The sequence below is a fragment of the Vigna angularis genome, chromosome 5 (assembly GCF_016808095.1).
Source record: "Vigna angularis cultivar LongXiaoDou No.4 chromosome 5, ASM1680809v1, whole genome shotgun sequence".
NCBI lineage: Eukaryota > Viridiplantae > Streptophyta > Magnoliopsida > Fabales > Fabaceae > Vigna > Vigna angularis.
Window position 1 is genome coordinate 14,000,962 of NC_068974.1, and position 25,306 is coordinate 14,026,267.

At 32.9% G+C, this 25,306-nt stretch overlaps 2 protein-coding genes across 2 annotated transcripts; one reads left to right on the plus strand and one right to left on the minus strand.

Moving 5' to 3' along the window:
* Window positions 1–2,572: 2,572 nt before the first annotated feature.
* Window positions 2,573–9,370, minus strand: LOC108320251 (cation/H(+) antiporter 15). Its single transcript, XM_017551634.1, has 4 exons — window positions 9,104–9,370; window positions 6,628–7,409; window positions 3,919–4,144; window positions 2,573–3,808 (listed from the first exon to the last, which is right to left on the minus strand). Exons 1-4 carry the CDS (start codon window positions 9,368–9,370, stop codon window positions 2,573–2,575), a joined length of 2,511 nt encoding a protein of 836 aa, XP_017407123.1.
* Window positions 9,371–18,169: 8,799 nt separating this feature from the next.
* Window positions 18,170–22,861, plus strand: LOC108320257 (ALA-interacting subunit 3). The gene is made up of 8 exons (XM_017551642.2): window positions 18,170–18,563; window positions 19,062–19,120; window positions 19,209–19,283; window positions 19,375–19,485; window positions 19,633–19,703; window positions 20,319–20,616; window positions 21,680–21,969; window positions 22,543–22,861. The coding sequence occupies exons 1-8, from the start codon at window positions 18,488–18,490 to the stop codon at window positions 22,595–22,597; spliced, it is 1,035 nt and encodes a 344-aa protein (XP_017407131.1). The 5' UTR covers window positions 18,170–18,487; the 3' UTR covers window positions 22,598–22,861.
* The last annotated feature ends 2,445 nt before the right edge of the window (window positions 22,862–25,306 follow it).

Sequence of the window (25,306 nt, forward strand, 5' to 3'; positions counted from 1 at the left end):
GCCACTTCTTGTTTGAGGATTACTCTTGAACGTTTTTAAGGGAGAGAGCTGGATGGAAAGAAGAAGCAAGCAAAGAAGCTGCACCGTCCAGTACCAACATTGACGTGAATAGCAGCAGCTGCACACATTGAAGAAATCCAGCACAATAAAGAAGAGCCATCCAGCAAAGATTAGGAGAAAAGAATGAGGAGCACCGTAAAGCATGGTGATGCAGGGAAGAAGTCTCCAAGTTGTTGTTGCCATACGGTTGAAGAGGAAATGCAAGGAGAAGTAACAACGAGAATGGAGAAGCTACAGCCGTGAGCAATGTAGAAGATGACAAAGAGTAGTTGGCAAATGGAGGGCTCCATCCTATTTCTTTGGCACATTTAGGAGTTGAAGAAACTCAGGAAGCTAGGGGGACAATAGACAAACAAGCTAGCTGAAATGAAGGATACGGTAGTTTGTCCAGAGGAGAAGTGGCTATAAATGGCAGCAGCATCAGAGAAGCAAGACAGTAGTTTTTAGGAGTAGAATAGTTAAGAGTGCAATTACGTTCTGGCTTGGTTTTCTCCTCCCCTCTTGGGGAGGTTTTGAATTTCTTTTAGTTACCATTTCCATAATTGAATCTTAATTGTAATTTCCAGTTTGCATTTTCAAATCAATGTTCGTTGAACTTTCTTCTCATTTACCATTTTCTGCAAAATTTCTGTTTCTGCAAATGCTGAATCTTTGACAAATTTCATTTTCAGGGAAGTGTTCTTAATTTTACCGTCTCTTTTATTTTACCGTTTATTGTTTTCTGTATCGTTTAATTTTACCGTTTATCAATTTACCGCTTTCCATTTTTACCATCTTTTACTGTTTTGATTTTACTATCTTTAAAAATTTACTTCAGTGTTTTTAATTCTGTCTTATTTTAATTCCAGTTTTAATTTATTTTTCCGTACCACAAATCACAAACCCCCCCACTTCGTATTAGATCTAAGACTGAACCGACAAAATTGGTCCTTGAGAGACGACCTAGAAGTCACTTCCTAGTAATATACTGCATAATTTCGTGCAATCAATTTTTGAGTGAGGTGCGACCCTCTCAACAATGGGACTATACAGTTGAAGGATAGCTTAAAGGGATTGATTTGGCTACTCATATCACCAAATGCATTGGCTTTTCGGTAGCCTAACCCATAAGAACTCCATGGTTAAGCGTGTTTAGCCTGGAGTAATTTAGGGATGGGTTCACGCTCGGGTGCCCCACAAAAAGGGCGCTAGGCCGCAACTTTCTCAGCAATCGCGCACTTGGGCGCCCCAGAGGGAGGGTCGATGGGAAGTCTCCTAGCAGCAAAACTTTCACAACTTCGATAGTCCAGTTGAACCCTTTCCCGAAGTCAAAAATACACATATGAGTACTCAAATTGAAGCTCTTTAAGCGTACTATCCAATGGAAAAATAATCACCTCAATTGGAAATTTGTAGAAAAAATTATAAATAAAATAGTAAATCATGTCAAAGTTGATAGCATTCTATTTTACCTTATAACTTTAACTTTTTCACAACTTGGTAACTCTTAAGCTTCAAGGGTCTTACAGATTCCACCATTAACCATTAATTACAAACAAAATAACAAGATATTCTTACAAGACTAAGAAATTTTGTGGAGAGAATTTACAATGTGACTTTCTTACAAAGTGTTACTTCACATGAAGAAAGATACTTTAAAGATACTATAAGTTACACTTGTTCTTGATGTTACTTCTATGTGGTGCTTTCAACTTTTATGCCTTATTTTTTTTTTACTCACATAACATAAGATTAAAACACATTACTGACATGTAACAACATAGTACATCATCAACAATATAAATTTCCCTATACATGACTATTTATGATATCATTATATCATTAATGAAGAAATTGATGTCATCAATTATAAAAGAAAACAAAAAGAATATTATCTCGTTAGTTTATCACTATTATTTTTCTCTTAGTTCAGTCACGTAAACTCATATTCATCTCTGATTAAATAATTTTATATAAATATAAGAGAGAGAAAAATGATAAAACTAAAACTAAATTAAATTATTAAGCAAGTTGAATAAGGATGCATAACTACATATATTTATTGAATAAAAAGAAAAACATTTTATGAGAAAGGAAAAAAATTGCAAATATATATATATATATATATATATATATATATATATATATATATATATATATATATATATATATCAATGTATAATGAGAAAAGTTTTAAAGAAAAACTGGATTTTAAAAAAAAGTTATGAGTAGTATTTAAAAAGAGGTTAAGAAATATAAGCAAAATGAAATTTGTTCGTTTATTAGTTTAATTAAGGAATATAAAATGATACCAAAATAAAACAAAAACGAAACTAAAATTAAATACCGAAAATTTTATATGATATTAAACAAATAGTTACATTTGTTAAGAAATGAATTTTAAGTCTAATTCAATCTTACAAAATTGGTTTATTAATCATTTATATACTATAAATTGATATACATCAAGTTGAGAAAACATTTTCATATAAATCCTTGTACTTCATTGCAAACCTTCATGCTTATTTTGTCTTCAAACAATAGATTCAAATGTGCCTTTGTCGGTGGCCTTATGGTTAAGATTATTTCCATAAACCATTCCTCCATATCCATATTGTTGAACAACTAGCACAGACGAGCGTGAACCAAAATTGTTTGACACCAAAATATCCCCAATAACTCCAAGTTCTAAGCACTCACACCCCTCAAACAAATTTGAGAAGACCTTAGAGTTCCTACAATTCCCTTGTCCAACTATGTAAATATCACAACCAATTTTTTCTATCTCTTTGAGGACTACAGGGATATCTTTATCACTATAAACATCAATCTCTGAGTAGGATATTGTATCGCTATTGTTAACTGTTATAAGTCTAAATGCGCTTATATACTCTTCATCTAACTCTTTTTGCTTGTCCGTATCTATTATCGTAGATAATATCCCTTGTGATTCATTGTGAACTGAAGCATCTATTTCTGCCGCTTCACCCAATAGAAGAATTCGAACCAGTGAGAGTTGTGTTCCTGAACGTCCTGCCATCCTCCATGCAATGGCTAAGGCTTCACGATCATCAGGACCCCCAACAAAGACCACACAAATATGAAGGTTCATTTTGGGAACTAAACCAAAATCACGATCAACAAATATTCCCACGGAGCAGGGAGCACCTTTCATTACATTTTGATTTATATCTTTATATACAACACTGGTTACTTCTAGAGTACCTTCTAAAGTTAATTGTTTGTGAAATGGAAGAAGAATTAAGGTTGTGCGTTTCTCATATGCTAAGTGGTATATGTCCTCATGAATAGTTGTATATGCTGACACCACATTTAAGGTCTCAACTCTAATAGCATTATATGCCTCTCCAAGTGCATCAAATGTATTGTGAATGCTTTCTAACTCTTCTTGTGACTTAGTCAGGTTTTGTTCTCTAAGTTGGCTACTAGGCTTCCCTATATGTGTAACAACTAAGGCAGCAACACGTCCAGTAAGTTCAACAAGGTACAAGGCAAATACATGCACAGGGGAAACTCTCATAGGGTTAAAACATTCAATTATGCTAATCATGCTTGTAGCTTGGCGAGTATTGTGAACACACGCTATAAATCGAAGCTCTGCATTAAGTCTTAGTTTTTGTATGGTCTTTAGCTTGTTTTGTTCAAATATTTGTCTTGTTTTGTAGATGGCATTGATGACGGGAGACACAACTATGGTACTCAAAAGAACAGCAGAAGTTATAACGGCATAGGTAGGTAAAGAAAATATCTACAAGAACATATCCAAAGAAGGTTTAGATTAGACTACAATTATATATATATATATATATATATAAGAAATTAAAGTAATTGAAAAAACCATTTTAAATAGATCAATACCGTTCTATCCCAAGCAATATTCAGCATTATTAATGCCATGGCACCTTTATTATTCAAAATCATGTCCAAGGTCAAACCATCTCGAATACGCATACCAAAGAAAAATGTGACAAATAAAGTGCCCAAAATCTTTAAAGCACACAACAAGAGTATAATCACAACTATAAAGGGCCAACTTTCTTGAGAGAAAATTGTGATCAACATAAGTCTCATTCCAGATCCACTGTAACATCCCAAAATATAGTAATAACCATAAATTAGAATTAATTACATTGCATAATTAAACAGTGCAGTCTTACACTAACATCATCGTTCAAAATCCGAACGGCATTAAGTACGTAGTTGATTACAATATAATTGAATAAGAAGAGAAGACAGGATCGAACGGTTTACAAAATTATAATACCGAACGACCACTACAAAACACTAAAATTCTAAAATCAGCTGGACGACCTAAGGCTCGGCCTTAACTTCAACGTCCACCAAGTTCTCCTCTTCAATTACCTCATCCAATAGAGCGTCTCCTTCTGCTCACATCCACACGGATGATCATTGCAATGACAGGACGGACGTACAGATACAGGACAACACAAAGAAAGAACACAGGGTAAGCTTATGTAATTTAATTCATGCATCAACATACAAATTAAACATACCAACAATACAAGAATATCTCAACACATATAACCATCCAAAAACTCTCAATAGACAGACCGTCCGGACTGTATGAATCTGTGTATCTACAGGCGTTCGTGCACCCGAGTGATGTAGTAACTAGGAAACACTCAACAGCTGCCACCCGAGGTTAGCCCTATCAGTCCAAAGTACTCCTAAGGACTAGGACCTCCTGCCATTCCCACACATGACCTACCCTCCTCTACGTGAGGACGAGCACTCATGGAACATCAGGATAAACTGCCATCAGTAGCTTTACCACGTTCATACTATACAAACTTCCCATATTCAATGCATAGAGTCGTTCCTCCCCGGAACGCTCGTTCAAAATCCACCATCATTTATTCATCTCATATACTGTTCATTATTTATAATATTTCACTTTATTTTCATTTTCGTCTTCCAATCCAAGTTCATAAAATAACGAACGTTCAGTCCTCTTCATAACGAGGACGAACGTGAGGAAAGAGAACGATAACCTTCGTTCCAGAACCGAATAAATTTGACTACAAATACGCATCATATTTGACGAACGTCATTTACCATTTGAATCAGTTGAATGAACTGACTCTCGGAAGATTAGATCAATACTCAAAGAATAATTGAAGTACAAGACTCTAGGCCGGATCCAATGGATAAAACCACCTCAAGACGATTTCAGAACCATAACGAAAATAATTCTATTATAGAGACCGACTGCCAGTCTATGACCGAACGCAGTAAGAGGATTTTACTGATTTTGAACAACCGCTATTTCCACACATTTGATAATTAAAGAAGAATCCGAGCGTTCGGTATAAGACCGAACACTACTTAGGACGTACGCTAGGTGTAAGACCGAGCGCTACTTATTACGAATGCTAGGTGTAAGACCGAGGGCTACAAATCTTAAAGTACAAGATATATATATATATATATATATATATATATATATATATATATTACTTTATTTTGAAGATTAGGGTATGACTGTTCTGAGCCGAACACTCCAAGATAGTATTTCCACATGAGGACGCTCGTTCTCGATCAGAGTTCTTTCCAAATGAAAGAATTCCATTTTAACCAGTTTACTAGAAAATCGAACGGTAGAGGACCGTTCGATGACGAACGTACATAATCATAGTAAGAAGTTCATATTCAAATTTTCAACTATTTTCAACTTAAGTTTTCAACTATTTTCAACTTAAGTTTTCAACATACCAGTTCATACTTTATACTTCACAGCAAATATCAATTTACATACTTTATAGCATCCACATTAATAATTCATACTTCAAATTAATAACTCATATTCACATTGATACATATCAAACATCCTCATACAAATTAATCAACATACACCATATTCATTCAATCAAACAGCGGACGTTCATACAAAACACAACATACGAATTAAATCAAATAAGCTTCCCTTACCTCTAATGTGAACGATCGTCCTAAGTTTGCAACTTGGCTTGCCAACTACAATCCCTTCTACCCGCAACGTTTACTACTCTTTGAATCAACATCAACGACAGATGAAAAAGGGTTCAATATTTAACTTAAGGACTCATGCACCCAGAGTTGTTTATGCATGTTCACAAGAACGAACAGTTGAAGGAAAATGAACTTACCGGTTTCAGAACTCTAAACTGTTCGGTTCAGGTGAAAGCTCAAGACGCCGGGAATACTTCTACGGTGCCTGAACGGTGTTCGGAGCAGAGAAGAGTGAGTTACAGTAAAGAGAAGGGAAAGGTTTTCTAGAGAGAAGGAGGAGGAGATGGAGGTTAGAGTTTGGAAGGAGAAGGTGCATGCAGAAGAGTGTGGGCAGGTTTTTCAGAAATCATTTTTGTCTGCCCCACGTCCAAACGGTCGTGCGTTCTTCTGCTGACACCTGCACTCCACTGACTGACTTCCGAATCTTCCATTTTGACACTTGGCAGTAGCGCGTCAGAGTTGAGTGCATTTTTAATGCATCTGATCAGAGTTGTGGGGTGCATTTATGAGAGCAAACAGGTGGCTTTGGGTGCATTTAATGAGACTTGACATCCACTAAAGAAGAGGGGTACTAAAAAGCCACTAACACAATCATCTGAAATTGACATGACCAATTCAGCAAATTTTCCATGAGGTAAAATTAATCCAAAAATAAAAGCCCCAACAATGGCATGTGCACCAAGAAAATCTGAAATACATGAACAAGCTAAAACCCCCATGATTATAAAGAGCAATTGGTTATCATTCCATTCATCTTTGTTTGCCTTGCGATCAATAAACCATTGAATGAGTTGACGTACCACAAATATGCACACAACAATGAATATTATCGTGCATAACACGGTGTAGATGGCTTCTTTACCATTAATTGAAAAGGGAACAAATAAAGTGAAAAGAATCCAACCATAGGTGTCACCTATCATGGTAGCTGTTAAAGCCTCTTTGCCAAGACCAGTATAAATGAGCTTAAGCTCAGAAAGTGTGTGTGCTACCACAGGAAAACTTGTAACAATGAGAATTAAAGTCCAAAGTATATAAGCATTATTTGTATTTTCCTCAAGGGGAAACATCATATTATGTCCATAAACTTTTCGAAACAAAGCATACAAGCATGGTGCAACGAGTATGGGAAAGACGATTCCAGCAATTGCAATACTTGCAGCTTTCTTGTTCACGTTTAGAATGGTATTTAAGTTCATCTCCAATCCACTAAGGAATGCATAATAAATGAGACCAATGTGGGAAAGGATCTCAACATTAACAATCCCATTTACTGGAAAAATGAACTCAAAAATTTTCGTGAATCTTCCAAGTAATGATGGTGTTAGTAGGAAACCAACCTACGTAATTACAATTTGATACTCTTTCGATGTTTGTTCTATTGTGGTGCTTTCAACCTTTATATGTTTTTCGTTTTACTCATAAAACCTAAGATTAAAACACATTACCGGTATGTAACAACATAGTATTAACAACATAAATTCCACCTATACATATCTATTTATGGTGTCACTTATATTACCTTATCTTATGGTTAGTGTTATTTTTTTTTCAACATAACAAATAGTCAAAATTTTCTACAATTACATAACTGCATTATTATTTTATACAACAACTTTATAAATATTTTTAGAAAATATTTAAATTTTAAATATCTCAATATAATATATTGTTATTAAAAATCAGTTATTACTGTTTAGAGAAAATGGTTTGACATTTTAATTCCCCCATTGATAGTTTATGTGGTTATATATCTTCTTAATATAAAAGAACATGCAAGAATTAGTTTTTAGTTTTATGTGGGTAGGAAAAAAATCAAGTCAATCATTTTTAAAACAAGCAACCAATCTCTAGTCCATAAAAAGACAATAACATGCATTGATCATGTTGAAAAATAAAACTAAAATATACAATCGCGAAAATTTTTCACATGTAATCAACGATGTCCTTATTTCAAGTCAACTATTACATTAGACTTGCAATAGTCTCTTACGTTGATTAGAATATTTTAAAAAGTGATTTTTTCACTTAATTGAAATTACAAAGTGTTAGATTTTATTTACTCATTTTGTAGAAAGAAGAAACATCAGTATTAAATTTGAAAGCAATGTATTGATTTTAACTATTTTCCAAATACATTTTAAATATATTATCTTCTAAAATGAGTATAAACATGGGAATAAATAAAGTACCATGGCGTGATTAGATTTGAAATGTATGTACAGAGTTAAGAGTGCAATGAATTTTTACTAATAATACTTTCAATACCTAACTTGAGAAAAATGAAATAGAATAAAATCAATATAAATACATTCATGATTTTATGGAAATATGTCATCCTAATTTTGTGCATATGAATAAATATTAAATAATTTTAAATTGATATAAATTTTATAAGCCTAATTAATGTGAAATGAATTTACAAGGGAGAGAAAATATATGCAAAGATCACAAGAACTTATGGATTATATTGAAATTTAATATCTAAAAAACATATTTTAAATAGATCAATATTGTTCTATCATAAGCAACGTTCAATTATTAATGTCATGGCGCATTTGTTATTCGAAATCAATTTCAAGTCATACAATTTCAAATACATAAAAAAAAAATAACAAATAAAAGGTTTAAAATATTTAGAACCACTACAAAAATACATGGAATTACTGACTGAATTTTATCGACGGAATCATTTCCGTCGGTAAAGGATGCATTACAGACGAATGTTATCGACATATGTAAAAAAGTAATTACCAACGGATTTTGACCTTCGGTAATTACCGAAGATCAAAATCCGTCGGTAAAGCCTTTCGTAATTATCGACGAACAACATTCGTCGGTAAATCCGTCGGTAAAGCCTTTGGTAATTACCGACGAGCAAAATTTGTCGGTAAATCCGTCGGTAAAAAGAGCGGCAAAATTTCCGCCCATTTTTCCTCTCTCACTGCGCTAAGAAGACTACATTTTCATCTCTCACAAATCGTCATTTCTTCTTTCAAGAGCATTTCTCACCTCCTTTACAACCATTTTTCACTCTCGTGCAACCATCTTCCCACACTGTCACTGCTGCCATTGGAGAGCGCCACCATTGTCGTTGGAGAGCGCCACCGTTGACGTTGGAGAGCGTCACCGATACCGTTGAAGCGTCACCACTGCCATAGGAGAACTCGACCACTGTCGTGGGAGAACCACGTGGAACGTCACCGCTGCCATTGGAGAGCGCCACCGCTGCCGTTGGAGAGCGCCACCGCTGCTGTTGGAGAGCGCCACCGTTGCCTTTGGAGAGCACCACTACTGTCATTGGAGAGAGTCATGCTGCCATGGGAGAGGGCCACCAGGAGAACGTCACTGCTGCCATGGATGCTCAAAAACTAATTGAGAATTTTTCCTAATTTTAGGGTTTCTAAAACAATTGGACAACCTAAGTTTAGTCTTTGATTTTGGTTTTGGAATGAATTGGACTGTTGTTTTGGTTTAGGAATGAAGAAAGTTTGATAAAAAAAATTAAAATTCGAGAAACAGACGAAGGGGAAAGAGGAAGAAGATGAATCACATCGAGATATTTACCAACGGACTAACCGAAGGCTTTTTCCTTCGGTAATTACCGACGGATTCTTTTAGCCATTACCGACAGATTTGTCCTTCAATAATTATCGACGGCCATAAAAAGTCGTCGGTAAAGATTACCGACAACGTTATTACCGACGGAGTTAGGCCCGTCGGTAATCCGTCGAAAAAATGCCATTATCGACGAATTTTTTATGTTTCCGATGGATTTTGGTCGTCGTTAATAAATGTTTTTTTGTAGTGAACACAACAAAACAAGAGTATAATCAAAATTATAAATAAAAAACTAAATATAATATTTTAATGATTATATTCATTATTCAAATACTAATTTTGTTCATTATACATTTAGTCATTAAAAGAACTTTTAGTATAATTGATCACTAAATTAACTTATGATAAATCTATTATTTATAATGGAAACAAAAAAGGTTGTTTATAATTTTATAAAATTTAGTTATTTAACATCCCAATATATATAGTGTAAACTATATTAAAGAGAAGCAACATGCATGATAAAGTAGAATAGTTATTCATCTAAAACATAAAGTGATATCTTTACAGTCATCCAAAAACAACTATAAATTTATAACTTTATATACAGACTGAAAACTATTCCAAAACTATACACAAGGCTCTAAAGAACAAAAGCAAATACTCAACAGCAGCATCACCTCCATCCAATGCTTGCTCCAAAGAGACCTCTTCTTCTGGTGCTCACATCCAAAGGATGGTCATCGTAGAAGCAGAATAGCAGAACATACAAAACATAAGCACACAACAAGGTAAGCTAGTTTAACAGAATTACTCATACAACAATTTATTTAACTTCATACAAGCATATTATTTATTCTCATCATTTAAACTCTTCATACATAACATACACTGACTCAAACTGTCCGGACTTAGAATGATTGTCGAGCTATGACGGGTCGTGCACTCGTGGTGGCTTTTACTGCTTTGCAAAGTCGTTGCCAATGGGTTTCACCCTACCACACTCACGAGGTTAGTCCGTTATCACTCACCTTGGACCATACTTGAAGCACCCAAGACTAGGACCTCCTGCTACTCCTCACGACATGGATCAATCCTCTTTACTTGAGAATGAAAGACCATTGGAGTTTCAGGATAACCCCCAAGACTAAGCTCCTACATCCATTCTAAACTTACTTGAATCTCAACTAGATATTCCACTTTGAATCACAACAAGGGCACTACCATGACTCCTCTTCTTGAGGATCATGGAATTACGTCCAAACCATACTTGAACTTTACACTTTTGATTACAACATACCACAATCACCACAAATATTACATGATACAACTTCAACTTACTTCAAACAACACTCATTGATTCATATCAAACAACATAAGAGTACACGAGACTTTGAACTAGAACGTACCCCTCGCATAGCGCACACCTTCGCATAGCGAGGCTATAAGCTTCTCGCACAGTGATATAACTCGCCTTGCGAAAACCTTAGACAGAGACCAACTACTCTGGATCTCTCGCATATAGACTAAACTCACATAACGACTAAACTTGCTATGCGAATAAATTGTGAAATGCATCAGACCCCAACCCCTCGCATTGCGACCCAATTTCGCTACGCAAGAACCTCTTCCAGAGACTTGACCCCTCAAACACTCGCAGAGAGAGACCCACTCGCTAATCGAATAAAATGAATAATCATTCTAGACCCTGGCCAGTCGCATAAGGATTTAAGTCGCTATGTGGATGTACAAACAGAGAGGAACCTTCTCCCTTCACTTGCACAACGCACCCATTCGCTCTGCGAGTGCATTGGCAGAGAGCACCTCGCCAAGGTGACTCGCTATGCGAATCCATTCGCACAACGAGTCTGCATAATCTGCAGAACAAAAATCTGCAGAATTATGCAACTCAACCACTCCTTACCAATTCTACTCAACTTGGCCAACTTCTAACACTCATAAATCAATGTATATACTAAATTAGACTTGACTAAAGAATTCTAAACATTCCTAACACCAATCTAAAGTGTTTATACACCAATCTCTACTCTAAAACCTCCAATTCATCAACTTAGAGCCCCAAAACCAATTCTACCACTTGGAACCTGTTTTTGACCATTTTGATGACTCAAACCAGTCACATATGACCTATCTACACTACCCCAGCAGTCCCTAACAGCCCTTGGTCACTAGTACTCAAATTCACTACCTCACTTCCTCTAAAATACACTAAACCAGCCCAAAACACTCTACACTTTACTTCATCAACACAACACATATTATAGCCAATAACAATCACCAATTTGCACACATTACAACATTTAGATTAATCCCAACCCAGCTCATCAATCGCATTTCACAGTTTCCACCATTTAACAGTTAAGAACATACATTCACAAGTTTAAATTCTAACTACACATCACTTAATCACAGAATTCATTTCATACAGCACCAATTGATAATTGAAACACAACTTAGCTTCCCTTACCTCAGAGATACATAGCCCTAACCACAGAAACCTACAACTCACCAATTGGTCATAAAGAACCACACTTAGAACCTAAATTGAGCTAGAAATGGAAGAAACAACTACTAACCACATGCAACCCGAAACCATCGCATGCTCACAGCTCAGAGAAGAACGGACAGAAAAAGGGAGACAACTTACCAGCTGAAAAACGAGAAATTGATCGGTCCAAAATCAAGCCCTCAACGTCAGGATCGCTTAGACACCTCCTGATCATCGAACAGAAAACTCAGCAGAGAGAATTTGTAGAGAGAATTCAGAGAACTCTGAGGAGTAGAGTTCTAGAGAGATGAAATGTTCTTAGAATAATGAGAAGTGTTTATAAGAATTTTATTTGTATTATAAGATTATTTTAAAGTAAAATAATCTATCTCATTATTCTAATACACCAATCTGCTCTATAACACTCTATTTTTCAGGTCTTTATAAGTTATCTCAAAATTAGTTGCAAAATTTATATAATAGTGATTAAAAATTTAAGTTTTTATTATATAATAATTGGAAATTAACAGTGCTTAGATAAATGACAATGACTTATATCTATATATGATTAAGTGCTTAGATTTACACATTATAGTGTTTGAGTAAAGGAAAATGATTTAGATTTACAAGTTAAAATGTCTACATTTAGAGTATTTAGATGAGAGATAAATATATAAATAGTTATGCAAATTTATTGCAAATACGTAACATTTATTGTCATTAATCATGTAATAAAATAAAAGTAAAAATATGAGTCAAAAGTTGAAGAAAAATCAACGAAAGTAAATACTCCATATCTAGAACTACACTTTTATCCAACATAGAAGAGATAACTCACAAGAAATATGAAAACTAGATTGGGAATGTTATTTAAATTGCGTGGCAGTGACAATGGAGGCTTCTTCTTCCTAGACAATAGAAATCTTGCAACACTAGTGCTCTTGTCATAGTGGTTGACGAATCTAAAGCTTGTGGTGGTCTCTATCACGTGTTTTGGTTTGCAATTTTGCAATACAGTTGTGATTTGGTGGTTCGAGACAAGAGCATATATGGTTCACAATATTGGATTACCAGCGATAGACAGAGATAGAATGAGAGAGCTCACAGAGTGAGCAAGAAATTTGTCGTTCTTTTTGACAAATTTTACAAACAAAAGAATTCATTAAGATAAATTTCATTTATCGATATTGACAGAAAAATCCGTTAATAAATAAATATATATATTACCAATAAATTTTATGTTAGATATTATCAATGAAATAAATTTATTGATGATTAAAATTTCAAAAGTTTATCTATAAAATTATCAATAATTTAAATTTATTGACAAATTTATTTTCATTAGTAAAATTTCATTCATAATTTTAAAACTTTTTGTAAAGAAAAAAATAATATATATAAATACATTTAGTGAAAATAAGTAAAAGGAATGAAAGATTCATATAAGACATTAAATTATGATTAGAAAAAGACTTTAGCAATGTATAATTGATACAAAAATTTCACCTCGATTTATATAGTCACTAGTGACTACTATTTAATTAATAAATTACATATTATGTTTTAATGACAAATTTTGTATGTTCATTAATTACTATAAATATAATCTCTAATTATATTCAAAGTTTTATTAATAATAAAAGTTCTTTTAAATATCAATAATTGTAGTTGAGATTAAGAAAATTAAAATTTTGAGAAAGTCATATTAAGTGTATAGTACTAGTAGGGGATAATAACTTAGATTTATAGGTTAGAGTTTTCATATTACACACCAATCATCATAGTTTTTTCTATCAAAACACAAGAAGGTTTTCTAGTATCAATCCTCATAAAGTATATACAACAATACTTTATTGATAACATAGGTCAAAGGTTTCTTCTCGCGAGGTAGTAGTACTAGTGCAAAAAAGGTCTTTAACTCACCCTTTAGATGTCTGACCTTCGAATATCCAACGTAAAAAATGACCGATGGCATTTTTCGTAAATAAAACAACCACATAGACGTCTGTTATGGAAGAAACAAACGTCTAAAGCCATATAGACATCTGATGTGGGAGAACAGACTTCTATATACTCATTTTTGAAATCTAAAAAGTCACTTTTTGACTCCATTTAGACGTCAGATCCCCCCAATCTGACTTCTACAGCCATATAAACGTTCGATGTGGGGGGAACCGACTTCTATATACTCATTTTTTAAATCTAAAAAGTCACTTTTTAACTCCATTTAGACATCCGATCTCGTCAATCCGACTTCTACAGCCATATAGATGTCCAATGTAGGGGAACCAACTTCTATATACTCATTCTTGAAATCTAAAAAGTTACTTTTTAACTCCATTTAAACGTCTGATCCCGCCAATCCGACTTCTACAACCATATAGACGTCCGATGTGGGGGGAACCGACTTCTATATACTCATTTTTGAAATCTAAAAAGTTACTTTTTAACTCCATTAGACGTCTGATCCCGCTAATCTGACTTCTAAAGCCATATAGACGTTCGATATGGGGGGAACCGACTTTTATATTCTCATTTTTTAAATCTGAAAAGTTACTTTTTAACTTCATTTAGACATCCAATCCCGCCAATCCGACTTTTATAGCCATATGATGTGGGCGGAACCGACTTCTATATACTCATTTTTTAAATCTAAAAAGTCACTTTTTAACTCCATTTAGACGTCCGATCCCGCCAATCCAACTTCTACAGCCATATAGACGTCCGATGTGGGGGGAACCAACTTCTATATACTCATTTTTTAAATCTAAAAAATTACTTTTTAACTCCATTTAGACGTTTGATCCCGCCAATCCAACTTCTACAGCCATATAGACGTCCGACATGGGGGGAACCGACTTCTATATGGCTACACTAAAACACCGCGAACGCGAGACAGCAGTTACGCGCACTTAATGTTCATCATCTTCCTCGCGTTTTCTCTCTACGGGTTACTCTTTTCTGGTATGTTTTCTCACTTTTTGCACCATTTTAAATTAATTTTACTTCGATTACATCACTCTTTGATGCATTATCTTTCATTTGAACCGATTAAAATGCGTTTTCGTTGGGTTTTGTTGCAGTTTTTCTCGTGACCTTGGGCGGCGATTTCTTGCGTTTTGCACTCCTCCAATTCTCTCCATTATGTTTTTAAAATCATCCAATACAGAAATAACGTACAATACATTCTCTTCAACTAAAATATAAAGTTGTAAACTCGAATCACCATGAGCCATGAGCAACTCGAGAGGCCTCAAGTGGAAAAAGATACAATCAAATACAGCAACGTTTTAGACATGTGATCTATAGTGTCAGACGTCTATATAGACGTTTGACCTGTATGGATCGGACTTCTATATAGACGTCTGACTTGTATGGATCAGACACATATATAGACGTCAGACCTATTGAGTCCGACGTCTCATTAACATCACTCATATAAACGTCGGACATAGATCAAATGTTAAAAGCCCAAAATAACATACGTCTAAAGATCTTTCTACACTAGTGTAGAAATCATTGAACCAGATGTATCCAGAGAAAAATGAGGAATAAATTTCTATTACTTCTTTTACTTCCATTTGTAATTTAAATATATTAAAATACAAAAGAAAATATTGAGAAAAAATTAAATAAACTATAAATTACAATCTACTTGAAGTAAATTAAAAGTTTAAATTTCTAAAATAAACTACTTTAATATATTTACCGAGTACTTTTGTACTTATCAAACTAGTTTATTAGCTAGTTAAATAAGTGAAAAAATTATTATCTACTCTATATTTTAAAAGGAAGAGTTAAATGAAAATAATGGTTACCTCAATATTTGAATAATATTATTTCCGAAAGTTAATTAATTATTACAAAAATATCATTAAATTGTAATCTATTTAAATTATCAGGATTGAAATACAAACACCCACGTTATTAATTCTAAACACCTAAAAAAATATTTTATTAATATGATCATATAGGAAGTCATTCATTTGTTTAAAAAATTCAAATTTGATAATACAATGCTCAAATCAAAATTCTACCTTAGACAGTGTGATAGTGTAATTTAACACAAAAAAAAAATTCTATCCTCTATAATCACAAAAAAATGACCGGTCATTTCTTAAAATTTTACATTGTAGTATTCAACTATCCACATTTCATAAATTTTATCATATAAGTTTTCTTTCGTACATTTCGCCATCATACTTTTTATTTTTTTTCATATTTTACTAATTTGTTGAATGTCTAATAAAGTGGTGACATGACATATATATTTAAAATAACACCATTTTATTATTATTATTTTTCAAAATAACATCGTTTTATTATTAACACATAATGATAAAATATGTAAAATATGATGATAAAGTATGCGGAAAAAAAATAGATGGTAAATATGAGAAAACGAAAACCTTGATAGTGCATTGTTAAAGAAAAACTTAAACCATGAAATTTGTAAAATCACAATAATTGAGAAATCAAGTATGTAGTTAAGACTAGTTTATTTTTTTTTCATAACGCAATATTATAAAGAAAATGTGATTTGCAATTTTGCCCATGAATAGACAATGGGCTTCAACCCATTTCTTTTCTTCTTTTTAAAAAGTCCCTCTCTCAACTCTTCTCCAAATTTTTTTCTCTTCAATTCTAACTTCATTTTTTATTTCTTTCACCGTCAGATATTACCCTATTGTAGATAATTTATTTCATAGTTTTTTTATCTGAACAATTTGGAGTATTAATTCTCCTTACTCAAGCTACGAACCAAAATTTGAGAAATAGAGACAATAACAATCCCCTCTTATCTAGAATCTCAATATTCAAGTTACAATCAATTATTCTAATTAAGAAGTTATATATGTTCCTTTAAAAAACCTTTTAATTTATTTTCTTAAATAAGTAAGTGTTGAAAGTCTTCTATAAAAATATAAAAATATAAAACCAAATTTATAATGTATAAATAAGTGTAAATTTTACGTTAGTTTATAAAATATATAAATAAGTGTAAATTTTACGTTAGTTTTATAAAATTAAGTTAAATTTAAAATTTATTTTTAATATGATATATAATTTATAAATTCATTAGTTAAAATTTATCTTAAATTTAATATTTTGATAGTATGAATGAGAAGGAAACCTAAGTGGAAGCTTTGTTTTATTTGAAATTATCGTTTAACCTAACTATATGATATGGTGAAGGGATGATCTTTTGGTTTCTAAATTGTAAAGTTAATTTACTTAATTTTCCAAACGTTGTTAAGACAGTCAAGAAGAAATAAGACTTGTCGACATTACACAACTTATGGTAAGGTCTTGCTAATATTTTTCAAACTTTGTTTAGTGACATATCTTTATTCAAACAATATTTTTTTAGAGTCTAATCCATTATCTAATTTAGTTATTCAATGTAATATATTTATGTTATGATTAAAATAATATTATATTTATTTTATGAATGATATTATGAATTATGAATGATTCGGATTATTCATGCATATATAAACTCTAACCTTTTGCATGTAAAATAAAATAAAGGAAAACTTACCGTAATTAAAAATTTGATTAGTCAATCTTGTTTATTCTTATATGGAATCAAATATAAACATGATTATTATTTATCTAAGAATTTTATAGAAAAGTCAAATAAAGCAAATTTTAAAAAACAAAACTTTTAACTAAAACAATCTCACATATATATCCTGTATTACGCGATAAATGAAAGAGTTTACAAATGTCAAATTTTTGTAATACATTGATAGTATTTTTAAAAATTAACTAATAATATTTTATTTACTTTTAGGAAAAGTACTAATATTTTCACATTCCAAATGTTGCGGAATCATGAAATTTAATAAAATTTGAATTTTATTTCTGGATTCTGGAAGATTTGAAAAACTAAAATTAGAAAGAAAAGAACAAAAAGGAGAGAAAAGAATTTGACACAATAGCCCATAACATAAGAAGATGAATTCAATGGAAGAAAGCGTGTGAATTTGTTTGTTTATATGTATATTTGTATTTGTTTGACTGGTCTTTGCTCTCTCTCTCCTTTCTCTGTTCTTTCTTTGGAGAGAGAGAGGGAGAGAGAGAAAGGGTCACCGGCCGCCCCCGCCAAACGTACCCTCCTCCCTCCTTCCTGTCTACAATAAAAGTCAATTTCATCACCACCTGCCCAACCGGTAACCGGTCCCTCCCTTCACTATGCACATATATTGACCCTTTTCTCATCTTTCTTAAATTTCAATCTTCATTTGTTGATTTCTTCATCTCTGCTCTTAATTATCATCTGGGTATACGAGTTTCTGGAAAAGGTTTAGTTTTTTTATTTTATTATTGAATTGGAATTTGGCCATGTCTACGTCCGCCGCTGGAGGTGCTGGATCCAATGATTCCAATGCTGGCAGGAGACAAAGCAAGAGGCCCAAGTGTAATGATTCTCTTCTGTTATCGTTTATTTTTTGGCTTTTCATTTTTATTTTGGTGGGTTTTCTTGTGTTTGTCGTGTGAATTTTTGTTTTTCTTTTTTATGGCGAAGGGTTGATGGTTTTGTTGGGGTTTGTTTCTCAAAGGAGGATGGAGTTTTTCTCTTGAGACCCTTTTTGAAGCTGTTGTCTCAATAATTTATTAGACTTTGTTAAGCAAACATTACCCCTTTTTATCTGCTGGTGTTTTTGTAAGGAAATGTTTTTGACATGGATTTTGTTGTTGAGCTAGTTGGGGATTTTTTGTTACTTTAAGAAGTTAGATGGCCTGTTTTGATTGAACAAACTTTTGCGTTTGTATCCTTTGTTGTTTCTAATTGCACAGAACTTTGTTGACTAAAGTTCTTTGAAATTCTTGAACTTAGACAATATGCTTTGATTTATCAACAATTGTGTTTGTGTCTTTTGTTGCTTCTAACCCCAACTTCTTTTTTGCTTCCCAGACTCAAAGTTTACACAACAAGAACTACCAGCGTGCAAGCCTATTCTCACACCACGAGCAGTAGGTCTACCTGTTTGGATGTGTTGTCAGTGATTTCTTTCATGTTTTTAGAAGTCATGGTTTACAATGTGTGTTACTTTCCATGCAGGTTATTTCAGCCTTCTTGATTGTCACCCTAGTGTTCATTCCCATTGGAGTTGCTTCGCTAATTGCTTCGCATGATGTATGCTTGAGTGCAATCCTTTGTGAACTATGCTTACCAGTTCTGTATATTATGAGTACTGCTGAGTGCTGATTTTGATTATATCTATCAGGTTGTTGAGATTATTGATAGGTATGACTCTCAGTGCATACCAACAAATGTGACAGACAAGGTGGCATACATTCAGACTCCTGGTGAAAAGCCATGCAATAGGACGCTACTTGTAAGTTTTCTTGATTCTGATTTCTCTTATTGGTGTTTAACCATTATTTTCATATTGAATCGTCTCCCATAATTGATGAATTCTGGATTTCAAATTTTGATGGTTGCTTAATTTGTTTGTTTTTCAATACATTGCTCTTGTGAATAGGTGGACAAGCGTATGAAGTCTCCTATCTATGTTTACTACCAGCTTGACAACTTTTACCAGAATCATAGGCGGTATGTTCTCCTTTTATTTCTTGTGAACCACGCAATTCTATCATCAATTTGAATTTAATGTTATCAGCCAATGAGAATTTTATTGTTATTTAATAAGGATTCAAGCATTCAACAAAGATTTATGGTTGACTGCCAAAAATCTTACAGAACCCTCTCTTTCATTGGGATATTGTGCATGTTGCTAACTGAAGTTGTTGAGTTGCACTGAACTTCAGATTTGGTTTCATGCTTTCCTGTTAGTCTGCTACAATTTTACAATGAAAGTACATAAATAACTAGTTTGGTATCTGACATGAAATTCATTTAAAATCTAGCATGTTAAATGCAAAAAATATTTTAACAAATAATAATTGTAAATCTTTGAGTTGTAAGTTGTGACTCTTTTTTAACTTGAAGAGTTTAAGGGAAGTGCATCAGATATAAAAGTTTAAGAGGCAATTATGAACTTCTTTATTTTTCATGCATTCATCTTATATTATGACTGGTCCATTACAGTCTTCAGTGACTGAATCCTTCAATAATTCAGTTTCAAAGTTTGTTTGGCTAATGGTGGAACGTAATGCAAATAGTTCTTTTCTCATGTAATTATTATAAATATGTTATTTGGTAATTTAGGTATGTTAAAAGCCGAAATGATGACCAGCTGAGGGATTCCAAAAATGCTAACTCAACAAGTGGTTGTGACCCTGAAGATTCAGCAAATGGAATGCCAATCGTACCCTGTGGTCTTATAGCTTGGAGCTTGTTCAACGATACATACAGCTTCTCACGCAGCAGCATTAATTTGACAGTGAACAAGAACGACATCTCATGGAAAAGTGATAGGGATCACAAATTTGGAAGTGATGTTTTTCCTAAAAATTTCCAGAATGGTTCTTTAATAGGGGGTGGTAGTCTTAATGAAAACACACCTGTAAGTCTTTCTTTGAACTCAAATTTTGATTAAAAAAAGCATCTGTGTGCATAATTCTCCTTTTCTCATAAAGTCCAGAACAGTAAATTGAGGTTGTTTGATATGTGCTGTACAGCAGTCAATTGTAAGCCCCTTTTAAATATAAATATATTTGTGCTTGCAACTTTTGGTTTAATATTGTTCTGTTTCTACTTAATTACACTTCAGGCTGTCTAATAGTAATGATTGGTGTCCATACTGTGTGCACATAGGTTTTGTATTGTTTTGATCTTTATGTTTTTCTTACTAAAATTGTTCTCTAAACCACAATTTGATTTTAAAAACTGAAACTACCAATATAGTTATCATGCTAAAGTTTGGACATCTGGTTAACTATTTGTTTTGAATATAACTGGCTGAAACAACTCAGTTAATCAATCCAAAGACAGGAAAGTTTTTGGAAGGAATGTTAATATATTTATTCTGTAAATGCTCAGAGAGTGGAAGCATATAAATAATTAAACCATCAGCCATCTTTTGATTGCAGTGAGGATTGAGCTTTGACCTTTTTCTGTATTCAGAATTCACAATTTAGTCCATACTGAGTGATAGCTGTAGATAATAATTGAGTATGTCATACAACTACTCCAATGTCCTTGTCCAAATTTAATAAAGTTGTTGAATTTCTAGTTAAGGTCAGAGACTAGATTCGTAGACTGAAATTTTAGGCACCTTTTGATATGAATGAATCGTCCTATCCAAGTTTTGAGACCTTTGATCCTCCCAACTTTTATTGATTCCTGACTCTGAATAAGCAAATGATGAATATGCTGGTGAACAAAAAGGCATGTTGAGTTGTGCACTGAAATGACTATCCTCTGCATGGTAGTAAATTAGTAATGGTCCATTCTGCACCAGTCTGATTCAGTCATTTGTGTTACTTGTGCTGAGAGGGTAATTGTTTTTTTTCTCGTTTTTATAATTTATAATCTGTTTCATTTTTCATCTTGTGATTGTCTTGGCATTCTCTATTTGCTTGCATCAATGAGAAAAGTTGCTCAATTTTTGAATGTTTATGTAACAGTTGAGTAAGCAAGAGGATCTCATTGTTTGGATGCGAACGGCAGCTTTGCCAACTTTTAGGAAGTTATATGGAAGGATTGAAGTGGATTTGGAGAAAGGTGATGTCATTCAGGTGAATTTGAACAATGTCTACAACACATACAGTTTTAATGGCAAGAAGAAGCTTGTTCTGTCAACTACTACCTGGCTCGGCGGGAAGAATGACTTCCTTGGCATTGCTTATCTTACTGTTGGAGGATTGAGCTTCTTTTTGGCCATGGTCTTTACTCTTGTATATCTTGTCAAGCCTAGGTAATGAAATCCCCTACTACTTTCTACCTTGCAAGTCTTTTTTGACTCCATTCTGTTCATGGCATAGCATAATGCACTTCCTCATTCTGTTCCTTAGTTTCTTAAATATGTGTTTGACCAGAAATGGTGTTCAATGCCCTCACTTTTTGCACATATTAATAACATTTTTCTAACTTAAAAGTTCTCCCATACCACCACTTTTTCAGTTGCTAAACTATTGATCATTACCCCATTAATCAATTTGATTAGAAGCTACATATTGGTCTAGTTAATTGTTTGCCTAGCGTATTGCAAATTAGTTGTGTATCTAACGTAGTTCATGTCATGTGAGAGCTTTCTTCTGGCAAGTAAAGCTGGAACAAATAAAAACAAAATGGCATTATCTTTTACAAAAGTCAAAATATTAGGAGTACATGATGCGTGTTGATTCCCTTGTAATATACTCAACTCTATATCCTTTGAAATTGCGAAGTAGTTTCTTGTTTTGTCTGAAGTTCATATATTTCAACACCACGGACAATGGTAGTTGTGAATATAATTTGCTCCTAATATGATGATTGTCTCTTTGTTCAGGCAACTTGGAGATCCCTCTTATCTGTCATGGAATAGGAACCCTGGAGGGCAATGAGCAGAGAAACTGAATGTGATTGATCTTCATAGATTTTTACACGGATTGTGCATTATACAAACTACAATGGCGGTTCTAATTTTGTACATCAATCAATATTCACACATGCTAATAATAATACTATTCAGATGTTAGGTGTTGTTATTGTTCCCTACCCCACAAAAATTATTCTAATGCCTTTCGGTTTTCTGCATCAGAATCTCAATATCTTGTATTTTGTGATGACATAGTGTTCAATATATGAGCTAGTTACTTTTATACAAACTGGGAAACATAGGAAAGTTCCTGCTGGCTACACCTTTTGGCCTTTTTCGTGAGTGAAAAAAAAGAGAAAAAAAAAAGCAGTGGTTGTTTTGTTTAAACTTGTAGGACACATTCTTCAATGATGTGATGTTAAAATAAACATGATAAATAATACACATTAAGAAACAATTTGAGGAGAGACAACTAGTCCTTGTTGAACTGAAGTTTCTTTGTTTTTGTAGAGTCCTAACCCTTGCCATGGAATCTTTGTATAGCGGTATATTATTGATTATAATGTTAATTGTTTTTTCATTCATCTACGGTTTTGTAGGAGAGTATGTGAATGAAAGCTAGTTATTAATGGTTAATTTGTAAATCATAATAGTACGTTAAATGTATGTATGTAAATTTTTGTTATCAATATTTATCTATATATATATATATATTGAATTCAAATACTCTCCATTTAAATTATTCATACAAAAACTAAACTAATGAATTTTTTTTATCTTAAACGATTATAAAAGACTTATTTCTGTATCACAGTATATTATTAAAAAGAAAGTTAAAAAAAGATACGATATAGTAGTCAAAAGTATAATTAATATTATTATTATTTAAGTTAAAAATTATAAATAAATTAAAACTAGACTTCTAGTAAGAATTAAACTGTTGTATTGAATACAGTGGAATGTTGATGTGGGTCCCGAGTGTATTAAGAATATTAGTTAATTTGATTGTTCATCTAACTTAGGCATGAAAACCTATTAATTAATGTATTACTTACAAGGAAAGACATTAAAAAAACAATTCACACATTGGCTACAACCCCTAATGAGTTTGAAATTCTTACCAAAATTCTTCGAGTTTGAAATTTTATCATATGAATATTATTATTAAACATTTCACATTACACATACTATTACAAGTAAATATTAACATTATAGTAGGAGATCATGTTAAACTTTCTCTCTAAGAGGTCCATTTAATAAATTGTAAAATAAACTTACAATTACTATTTTAACTTTTTGGTATTTGGAGAATTACTTTTATGAGTGCAAAACTATTTGAGACAAATTGCTAAACAAAGGCAAACTCAATCCTATCATGACTAATATCTTTTGGTTTATGAAATTTGACCCAACGTACTACTACAAAACAATCCCACTGTATTAAAATCCATTTAGACAATTTTTTCTTGAAAAAATCTGAGGTACTAAAAAGGAATATAATATATTTTCTTTACAAACTAAAACTAATTTATCCACAAGTTAAAAAATATAAATTTAAAAAATTATAAGAGAAATTTTATAAATTAATTTATTTATAAATTAATTTTAAGTAGGAAATATATTATATTCTTTTTTCATGAAAAATACACTTTGAAACGAACTTCATCAGCAAATTCAGAAAAGTATATACTATTTTATTTTTATTGTTTTGTAAATTTAATATTCAGGTAAGTTCAATCCTTGGAACTCACCAAAGATCAAAGTATGTTTCAAAACTCAACATTTCAAACTATCCACCAAGAAGATCCCCACATAAAAAGCTACTTACATGTTCTTGAGATAAAGTTCAATTCTTACTGTAATAAAAATAGATAATATGTAAATAAATAAAAAATCCTTTCACTTCACTTATGTTGTGTTCACTTGAACATAATTTACTGTTTAAAGGTGATTAAAAGTGAAGAAATGAAGTGATTTATGTGTTCACTATTCAGAGGTGATTGGGAACGAAGAAATGAAGTGACTTATGTGTTCATTTGACAAAAAATGGAAGGAACGGTTTGAAAGGATTTGCGGGATGCATCGTTTTTTTTATCATCTGCGAAAGTGAAGAGATTTGGAGGGATTGGTTGTACAAAGTCTCATTTACCCTCTGCGTAATTTATAATTCCAATTCCAATTATCACACATATTTTGTTCTAATTACAAAAAACTCAGTCCAAGATTTTGATTAATAATAAAAACATGAGAAGAACATTGATTTATATGGTCACTATAGACTCACAATGAAGAACAAACTGGTTGAAAGATGATGACTTTTGAAGCTGAAGAAGATGAAGAACAGTGATTTGTTGGTGGCGTATTCGATTCCCAGACCACCCATATTCGGTTCCAGGCGTATGAAGAATTTAAATGGAACTTGTATTCGATTCCTACTTTCTTTTATTCGGTTCCAAACATTATGTATTTGGTTTCCAAAATATAGTATTTGATTCCAGCGTGATGGATTAAGTGAAAGCATCGAAAGTGGTGGCGAGAAGGAAGCGGAGGACGCGCTTTGGAAGAAGCATGGGTCGTAAAAGGGCTACTGAGGGTTGTGATGGTGTTGTTGTTGTGGTGGTGGGTTGAAGGGGTGGTGAATCGAGAAACCAGTGATGGTTGTCGGTGTTGAGCCATGTAGAATGGGATCAATTAACATGGTAAAGTTGTGGTCAAAAACTTGCCTGCGTGTTTG